This window comes from Acomys russatus, chromosome 16, assembly GCF_903995435.1.
Source record: "Acomys russatus chromosome 16, mAcoRus1.1, whole genome shotgun sequence".
Lineage (NCBI taxonomy): Eukaryota > Metazoa > Chordata > Mammalia > Rodentia > Muridae > Acomys > Acomys russatus.
This window is the reverse complement of record NC_067152.1, coordinates 20,985,173-20,994,957: the sequence shown is the minus strand read 5'-3', so window position 1 is coordinate 20,994,957 and position 9,785 is coordinate 20,985,173. Positions and strand designations below refer to the sequence as shown.

Below are 9,785 nucleotides of genomic sequence, written 5' to 3'. Positions count from 1 at the left end.
CAGCAATAGAAACCTGAGCCAGCACCTATCCATGTCCATTACCCATCTTTTTTTTTTTTAATTTCCTTTCTTTTTAAAAAAAATTCATTTATTATTATGTATACAGAGCTCTGCCTGCATGTACACCCACAGGGCAGAACAGGGCATCAGATTACATTATAGATGGTTGTGAGCCACCATGTAGTTGCTGGGAATTGAACTCAGGACCTCTGGAAGCGCAGGCAATGAGTGCTCTTAACCTTGGAGCCGTCTCTCCAGCCCTACCCATCTTTTTATTCTCTGCCCTCCAGCCATGCCAGTCTTCTGCTGTTCCTCAGTCCCAAGCCCCCACCCCCACATGCCACGGGAACTTTACACGTTGTGTTCATTCTTTCTGATACTTGTCTCATTCCCTGCAAGTTCTCGGTCATTCTTTTTATTTATTTATTTAGTTTTGGGTTTTTTGAGATAGGGTTTCTCTGTGTAGTCCTGGTTGTCCCGGATTCCTTCTCTCCTTCTGTAGACCAGACTGGCCTCGAACTCACAGAGATCCTCCTGCCTCTGCCTCCCTGAGTGCTGGGATTAAAGGTGTGAGCCACAGCACCTGGCTCCCTCCTCCTCCTCCTTCTTCCTCCTCCTTCCTTCTTCTTCTTCTTGTTCTTCTTGCTTTTAAAAAAGATTTATTTATTATTTATACGGCGTTCTGCTTGCATGTACACCTACACACCAGAAGAGGGCACCAGATCTCCTTACAGATGGTTGTGAGCCACCATGTGGTTGCTGGGAGTTGAACTCAGGACCTCTGGAAGAGCAGAAGATGCTCTTAAGCTCTCACCCATCTCTCCGGGCCCCTCTTCTTCTTTTTAAGTTTATTTATTATGTATACAGTGCTCTGCCTGCACGACCTCCAGAAGAGCAGATGGTGCTCTTAACCTCTGAGCCATCTTTCCAGGCCTGGCTCTGTCATTCTTTGTAGCAACTGCACAAGTAGGATTTGCTTAGCAGAGCTTTCCTCCTCCTTCCTACTGGATCAAGTCTCTGGCTAGATTATAACCACCCATGGTACTTGTCGCAGTGTGTGGTCGAATACTCACTAGCTGCAGTCTATGAATTAAAGGTAGGGAGGAGCACACTGGTGTCCAGTGCCTGGCATAATAGACAGCAGTGGGCACTTGGCATTGGCTGGATAAAATGAATGAATAGAGCAATGCAATAGGGCACACTGGCTCAGTGTCATCACTCAGGGAAGGCTTCCTGGAATGGGTGGGTTGCTTTGTGTTTTGTTTTTGTTTGTTTTTGTTTTTTTGGTTATTTGAGATAGGGCTTCTCTGTGTAGCTTTGGCTGGCCTGGACTCGATTTGTAAACCATGCTGGCCTGCAACTCACAGAGATCCACTTGCCTCTGCCTCCCAAGTGCTGGGATTATAGGAGTATGCCCCGCGCCTGGCCTTTTTTAATTTCATGTTCATTTGTGAGTTCTGCCTGCATGTATTGTTTGTATGAAGGTGTCAGATTCCCCTGGAACTGGAGTTAGAAATTTTGGTGAGTTGCTATGTGGGTGTTGGGAATTGAACCTGGGTCCTCTGGAAGAGCAGCCTCTTAACCTTTAAACCATCTCTCCAGCCTGAGAGAGTGGGTTCTAAGCAGGAGCTTGAAATGGGCAGGCTTGAAACAGCAACTTTTGCTAGCCGAACAAATCATTCTGCTGGTGCCTCGTTTCTCGCTTACAAAACGGCCAAGAGCTAGGCAAAAGGACCGAAAGCTCTGAGACCTCATGCTCTCGCAAGGGCTTTAAATCAAACCCAGCTCATTTGACTCAGATTTTAGGCGCTCAGCCGGTTGGATTTTCAAAAGCATCGCAGGTCTATATTTCTGTGCTCTACCGCCGGGCGGCGCTCGGAGACCAGCCACAAAGGCTGAGACTTGGCAACGAACCGGCTCCGGGCCCGCCCCTTGCAGCCTACGACCTGGACTGGAGCAGCCATTCTGGGAGTGTGGGCCTGAATGGGCCCCCGATCTCCGGGTCGACCTACCCAGGGCTGGGCCTCACCGCTAGTGGCAGGTATGAGCAAGCCACTGTAACATGCCTTGCGCCCGCAGGGGCCCTCCATCCCTCTCAGGCACCGTTCTGGGATGTCTGCTCGCATCTCCCTGCATGCCGGGCCCTCCCTAATACTGGCTGCTGCTCCTTGGCTCTGGCAGGAAGGCTCCCTTTCTTCCTCTTTTGTGTTATCAGCTGCAGGGCTAGCTCAGGCTAGCTCTTTGACAACCTTAACACCACCTCCAGGAAGCCTTTCTAGAGTGCCGTGCTGTTCATAGGCCCTGCTCTGGAAGCACTCTGCATCCTGTCATAGGCTTGTGTTGCTGCGCTGGCCTCTTATTATTTAACTGTGTTCCCAGGGCTCCCAGGGCTATTCTTTCAGGTTGAACTCCCTGAGACAGGCCCGTTTGATATTCTCTCTCTCTCTCTCTCTCTCTCTCTCTCTCTCTCTCTCTCTCTCTCTCTCTCTCTCTCTCTCTCTCTCTCTCTCTCTCTCTCTCTGTGTGTGTGTGTGTGTGTGAGTGTGTGTAGCACAACATCTGGTCCTACAGAGTGTTCTGTACTCTGTTTTGGGCTCTTGGCTAAACAGGCTCTGCCCTGGACCCAATTCCTTTTGACCTGTCTAGACACTGGCAGTAGCCCCTCCCTGCCCAGGTCACCCACATGCATGCTGGGAACTCCTGAAGAGCTACTACCCCAGGGAGGGGCCCTCCATTGGGTGACAGAATGGAGCTGGAAGGACCATTCTATTCATTGTGACCTACCCTGACCTCACAGATATTCTTCCTACTGCCAGGTCCAAGAAGCTGGGGGAGACTAACCTGGCAGGGAGCCCCCAATGAGCCACCTTTCCTCACCACCCCCAAAACATAAGGGGGAGCACAAAGGACACGGTCTCCCCCGTGGTTCAGAAAGGTGGGCTCGGCTAGGAATGGCAGTCCTTGAGGCTGGGTGGCTTTGAGCTGACTGGGGTGGGCGACGGAGGTGGGGGGGGAAGCGGTCTTCCTTTATGTGACCCATCTGCATACATTAGGGGTAGCTCCTCCCGGGACAAGGACCGAAGCGCTACAGTTAGCAGTTCAGTGTCCATGCCTGCTGGGGGAAAGGCAAGCCGGACCAGCTGTCCTCCATCCACACCTCAGAAGGCCCCCAACCGCCTGATCAATGAGAAGTCACCGTACCTCTTGCAGCATGCCTACAACCCAGTGGATTGGTGAGTGATGTCCCAGGGGGTGTCCCTTGAAGCAGCGGGGCTCCCAAGCTCCTCTGAGACCCCCTAGGCTACTGAGTGATGTCTTTTCCTATTGGGATCTAGGTACCCCTGGGGACAGGAAGCCTTCGACAAGGCAAAGAAAGAAAACAAGCCAATTTTCCTCTCAGGTATATACCCAACTTTCTAAGAGTGGAGTTCAATGACAGGCAGAAGATTGGGGAGGCGGTTCTTAGGGCCCTAGGGACCTTTTTCTGCCCTCATGGACCTCTTCCTTCTTAGTGGGGTACTCGACCTGCCACTGGTGTCATATGATGGAGGAGGAGTCCTTCCAGAATGAAGAGATAGGGCACCTGCTCAACGAGGACTTTGTGAGTGTGAAGGTAGACCGAGAAGAGCGGCCAGACGTGGACAAAGTGTACATGACCTTTGTGCAGGTGAGCCAATCTCTTGCGGCGGGCAGTCTTGTCACACCCGTGCATGGCAGCTCCCCTGACCCTGGCGCCCTTGCCCTCTTTCAGGCCACCAGCAGCGGAGGGGGCTGGCCTATGAATGTGTGGCTGACCCCCAGCCTCCAGCCATTTGTTGGGGGCACCTACTTCCCACCAGAGGACGGTTTGACCCGCGTTGGCTTCCGCACGGTGTTGATGAGGATCCGTGAGCAGGTTGCTGGCTATCAGGGAGGGAGGTTGCCTGAGTCCCAGGTTGAGGGGTTGTGGGTCCCCCCCAAGCGCATACTGACCTCCAGGTGTGTGCTATCTCACCTCCTGTAGTGGAAACAGAACAAGAACACCCTTCTGGAAAACAGCCAGCGTGTCACCACAGCCCTACTGGCCCGATCTGAGATCAGTGTGGGTGACCGACAGCTGCCGCCCTCCGCTGCTACCATGAACAGCCGTTGCTTCCAGCAACTGGATGAAGGCTATGATGAGGAGTATGGTGGTTTTGCTGAAGCCCCCAAGTTTCCCACCCCTGGTCAGTGACCTTTGCCTCTCATCTATATAATGACTATCTGACTTAGTTAAGTGACCCAGTATAGCTGTGTACCTTTCTGGTCCGCTGTGGGCCAGTGATATTCTGACCTCTGACTTGGGCAATGCCGTGTCCTCTTGAATGGATGGTAGATGATCTCATCTTCCACTCTGACAGAAACTGACTAGCCAGAGATGCCTGGCCCTCTCACCCTCTTCATCCTGCTCCACAGTGATCCTGAACTTCCTGTTCTCCTATTGGCTCAGTCACCGGCTCACCCAGGATGGCTCCCGGGCTCAGCAGATGGCCTTGCACACCCTGAAAATGATGGCCAATGGGGGCATCCGGGATCATGTGGGGCAGGTGAGGGCAGGCCGGGTTCCCGGGAGGGCCAGCAGGATTGGTGACAGAGACTGAGATCAGTCTAGCACTACAACCTGCCTGCCACAGGGCTTTCACCGGTACTCCACGGACCGCCAGTGGCACATCCCCCACTTTGAGAAGATGCTGTACGACCAGGCTCAGTTATCGGTGGTCTATTCCCAGGCCTTCCAGGTGACTTTTGCCCCTAACCTCAACCCTGGCTGCTAACCCCAAGGTCTTTCAGGTAACTGTGGCTTCATCTTAATTTCAACCCACAATTCCTTCTCACATCCTAGACGCCTGGACCTCTCCACTCCCACTTCCCCGGAGAATATTCTCTATGAACCTGAGCTACCCCAGTGACCTCTATTAATACCCTCCATCTCCTACAGATCTCTGGTGATGAATTCTACGCTGATGTTGCCAAAGGCATCCTGCAGTATGTGACCCGGAGTCTGAGCCATCGGGTGTGTGTCCACTGAGGCAGGCGGACCTGGCTGCAGGAGGGCTTAATGATGGCTTGCCTTTTGGATGGTGACCAGCCAACTCTCCTATCCCTACAGTCCGGAGGCTTCTACAGTGCAGAGGATGCAGATTCTCCGCCAGAAAGGGGCATGAAGCCCAAGGAGGGTGCTTTCTACGTGTGGACAGTCAAAGAGGTCCAACAGCTGCTCCCAGAGCCTGTGGGGGGCGCCAGTGAGCCACTGACCTCAGGCCAGCTCCTAATGAAGCATTATGGACTCACGGAAGCGGGCAACATCAGCTCCACTCAGGTGAGGACTTCTGGGGCCCACAAGAGGAGGAACCCCCAAGGCCCACCAAGTGCATGGACTCCTGTTTGATCAAGGTTGTTTTCCTCAGGAGCCCAAGGTAGAGCTGCATGGCCAGAATGTTCTGACAGTGCGGTATTCGCTAGAGCTGACTGCAGCCCGCTTTGGCCTGGATGTGGAGGCTGTGAGCAAGTTGCTCAACACCGGGCTGGAGAAGCTCTTCCAGGCCCGGAAACATCGGCCCAAAGCACACCTGGATAGCAAGATGTTGGCTGCCTGGAATGGTGAGAGACCCTCTCGGAACTCTGACCTTATTTGCCAAGCCCCTTCTGTCTGCTCATTCTTTCTTCATAGGCTCTTCTTTATTTTGATTTAGAAATGAATACCTGGACACCTAGCTACCTTAAATAATCTACCTGGGCTTGGGACTTGGAGCCTTGGGAGTAGGGTTGAGGGTCCCAGGAGAGCTCTGGTTGGCCTCTTGTCACTCCTGGTCTCTCTTTCCTCCAGGCTTGATGGTGTCTGGCTTTGCTGTGACCGGCGCTGTCCTGGGCATGGATAAGTTGGTCACTCAGGCCACCAACGGCGCCAAATTCCTCAAGCGGCACATGTTTGATGTGGCTAGCGGCCGCCTGAAGAGGACATGCTATGCTGGCACTGGGGGAACTGTGGAACACAGGTGGGGTGGGGCTGAGAAGACCGAAAGGCCATCTCTTTGTGTGACGCTGGCCCTGTCTGCCCCTTCAATTGACTGACCAGTCCCTTTGCCACGTCCTGGGCCCATTGACTCTTGGGAAACAAGCTAGCTGCAGCCACAGGGAGAGGTGGCTGTTGAGAATTAACTGAAAGAAAGCCTGAGAAATTTCCTCTCTGTATTCCCAGGCCTGTCCTTAGACTTCTTTCTCTCTTTGTAACCCTAGCACACCACCCTGCTGGGGCTTCCTGGAGGACTATGCCTTCGTAGTGCGGGGCCTGCTGGATCTGTATGAGGCCTCACAGGAGAGCTCCTGGCTTGAGTGGGCTCTGCGTCTGCAGGACACACAGGACAAGCTCTTCTGGGACTCCCGAGGTGGTGGCTACTTCTGCAGTGAGGCTGAGCTGGGGGCAGACCTGCCTCTGCGACTGAAGGACGGTCAGTGTGGCTGTGGGCTGGCCTTGGGGCCTGGGTCCAGTCAGGGCAGGCCATTCCCGAGGAAGACATTTGTTTAGTTTTGCGGTATAGAGCTGGTGCAGGGCTTTGGTGGTGGTCTGATATTTCTGAACCCGCATCTAACTATAGAGATGAGTGCTAGCAGCAGTATCTGCTCAGATGTGATGAAGGGGCTGTCCTTGCTTTCCTGTTGAACATGCAGTGGTCTCTGGAATCCATGGATTCATCTCTGTTAAACAAGAGACTTGGTCTCTGCCTGCAGGACAGTTTGCAATGTGTGCTGGAGACAGTGCCAAATGTGACACCCCCCAGAACACTGAGATCACAGGAAACCAGTGACAGGTGTCAACCAAGAAGGAGCTGTGTGGTCATGGAGGCACTAGGGCAAGAGGAGTTTAGGCAGAGGAGACAGTTTGAGAGAGCCCTAGGGGAACAGGCTGACTGCTGGAAGGCAGAGAGACCGGGAGTGGTTTGAGAGGAAGAGCCGAGGCTGTGGTAAGGAAGTGAGTGCGCAGGCAAGTAAGATGGTTCTGAGGGTCTGACCTGCTCTGCCTTCAATGTAAAGAGGTCACTCTGACCATGGTAGAGATGAGTGGGAACAGGCAAATCAGGGTGACTCATTAAGAGGACACTGGTGCTTGCTTGGAGGTACTGCTGAAAGCAGGCAGGGGGTAGCACACGAGATGGGGGACAGGGGATGATAGGGCAGCCATCCAGCAGGATGTGTAGATGGGTTAGAAGAAGTGAGGGAGTTGGATGATGCCTCTCTGGCCCCAGCAGTCTGTAGCTGGACAAAGGTGTCAGCAGTCAGGTAGGGAACCTGGAAAGCCACAGCTCAACAGCATAGAAAGGTTTGTTTAAAACAAATACAAAACCAAAACAAACAACAACAAAAACCAGACCAGCAACACATGTACTTCCTCATCTTCTCCCTGGACCCCATAACGCAGATTCGGCATCAGGGCAGGGTCCTGAATCCCATTGACCATCCACCCCCGCCCCCATACCACCTCCTATCCCTTGCAGACCAGGATGGTGCAGAGCCCAGCGCCAACTCCGTGTCGGCCCACAACCTGCTTCGGTTGCATGGCTTCACTGGTCACAAGGACTGGATGGACAAGTGTGTGCGCCTGTTGACAGCCTTCTCTGAGCGCATGCGCCGCGTCCCAGTGGCATTGCCTGAGATGGTCCGTGCCCTCTCAGCTCAACAGGAGACTCTCAAGCAGGTAGGGAGGTAGTAATATGTGGGCGGATGATGTAACAGAGTACGGAGGCATGAGTGGGCTGCCAGGGCTGTCCCCAAAGCTCATGTACATGTGTGCAGGTGCTTGTGAGGTCAGGGGTCTTCACTCTATGGAGTGGAGGTGTCTGTGGAGGGTGGTATCAGAGGAGACAGCCTGTGAGGACTTGTCACTGGGATGACTTCAATATAAAGACAAAATGAAGAGATTAAACACAGATCCCGCAGCACTGAGGAGGTAGAGGCAGGTGGATCTTTGTGAGTTCGAGTCCAGCTTGCTCTACAAAGTGAGTCAAGGACAGCCAGGGCTATTTCACAGAGAATACCTGTCTCGAAAAACCAATAAGAAAAAAAAAATAATAATAAATAAAGTAAATAATAAAAAATACGGGTTCCTAGTGGTCGGGTGGCTGGTGAAGTGTTTCTCTGTAAGGCTCTGTGTGTCAGTGTGATTATTTCAGCTCCTGTGCACTTTATTGCTATGTCAACTCTTTTGTGTACACACACACACAAACACAGTTTTACTAGTTTGTGTGCTGGTGTGGGTAAGAGTGTTTGCCTGTGAACACTTGTGTGTGTTGTTTGTATATGTGGCATCTATTGTATGTGCATGTAGCTACTCTATGTCTCTTTGTATGTTGTGTGACATCCAGTGTGTCAAGTTTTCTGGACATCCCTGCCCTGTATTTGTACGTCAACTTCAATGTGTGACATTGTCACTTGTGTGTGTGTACGCGTGCACGTGTGTATGTGTGTGCATGTGTGCATATGTGTGTGTGCATGTGCGTGTGTGCATATGTGTGTGTGTGTGCATGTGTGTGTTTCCACTTGTCAAGCATTACGTCTGATGCATCCTCCTGGTGGCTGAGGTGAGTCCCTTCCCTTCTTAGGAATACTGAGTGGGTGGAGGAAGGATGGAGAAGGCCTGGCAGGTTTGGGGCCTAGCTTCTCCCTTCCTGACTCTGGATGGTTTTTCTGTGCTGGCCAGATCGTGATCTGTGGAGACCCCCAGGCCAAGGACACCAAGGCCCTGGTGCAATGCGTCCACTCCATCTATATCCCTAACAAGGTGCACACCCCTGCAAACTTGATTCATCCTCCACCTCGCTCCTTGCCTTTCCTTACTCAGCTTCCTGGCATCCTTCCTTTTGGTGGTTTTTTTTTGGGGGGGGGGAAGGTATCTCCCACTGGGCTCTGCAATGACCAGTAGGACCCTCTCTCAGGTGACACTTTCTGTTCTGACGCTGTTTCCAGGTGCTGATTCTGGCTGATGGAGACCCATCGAGCTTCCTGTCACGACAGCTTCCTTTTCTGAGCACCCTCCGCCGAGTAGAGGACCAGGCCACAGCCTACGTATTTGAGAACCAAGCCTGCTCTATGCCTATCACTGAGCCCTGTGAACTTCGAAAGCTGCTACACTAATGACCACCCAGAACCCTTTGAGCTGGGCCAGAAGGCAGAATTTTCCAGCTGACCATAGACTCAGACTTTGTGAGGCTATGCTGAACCTATAGTCACCCCTAGGAACCGTGCCATCAGGTGATCACAGCCATCTTTGCGGCTCCCCCATGGGCATCTACTCACCATGAAATAAACCTAGCAGCATCCCGTGGTGACCTCGGGGCTTTAGTCTCTTTTGTGAGAGTGGGCCCTCTGCGCCAGCCTGGGAACCAGCATCCTGGGGCCAGCCTTTCCTCTTAGAGTCCCCAGATGACTCCTTTGTCTTCTTTCATTGCCCTGTCGCCTTCAATGGGTCACTCAACTGTTCTTGCCTCTGTCCATGATTAGTAAGCTTGACTGAAACAGCCAGTGGGCCAAAACCAAGTACAGGGGGCAGGGTGAGGACAAGGTGTGCACTGGCTCAGGAAGGGTCAACCCCTACTGGGAGGTGGTCTGCCATCTACTCCTTGCCCCTTCATTTAAAGCTAGGAAAGGGACAGGGGGCTCAGTATAGACTTTAGTATTTAACAGAAAGATGCCATTGCTATGCAACGTAGGTACTGTGAAAACTGCTAGTACCAGGACTAAGGCATTTCATTGGGGGTACCCATCCAACCCCA

At 52.6% G+C, this 9,785-nt stretch overlaps 1 protein-coding gene across 1 annotated transcript; it reads left to right on the top strand.

Annotated features, from left to right (window-relative positions):
* The first annotated feature begins 2,000 nt into the window (after nucleotides 1-2,000).
* On the top strand, nucleotides 2,001-9,341 carry Spata20 (spermatogenesis associated 20). The gene is made up of 17 exons (XM_051158332.1): nucleotides 2,001-2,041; nucleotides 2,817-2,935; nucleotides 3,054-3,233; nucleotides 3,336-3,400; nucleotides 3,513-3,667; nucleotides 3,752-3,895; nucleotides 4,004-4,205; nucleotides 4,435-4,565; nucleotides 4,653-4,757; nucleotides 4,958-5,032; nucleotides 5,129-5,338; nucleotides 5,427-5,619; nucleotides 5,846-6,014; nucleotides 6,256-6,467; nucleotides 7,512-7,711; nucleotides 8,714-8,794; nucleotides 8,980-9,341. Exons 2-17 carry the CDS (start codon nucleotides 2,859-2,861, stop codon nucleotides 9,145-9,147), a joined length of 2,367 nt encoding a protein of 788 aa, XP_051014289.1. The 5' UTR covers nucleotides 2,001-2,041; nucleotides 2,817-2,858; the 3' UTR covers nucleotides 9,148-9,341.
* The last annotated feature ends 444 nt before the right edge of the window (nucleotides 9,342-9,785 follow it).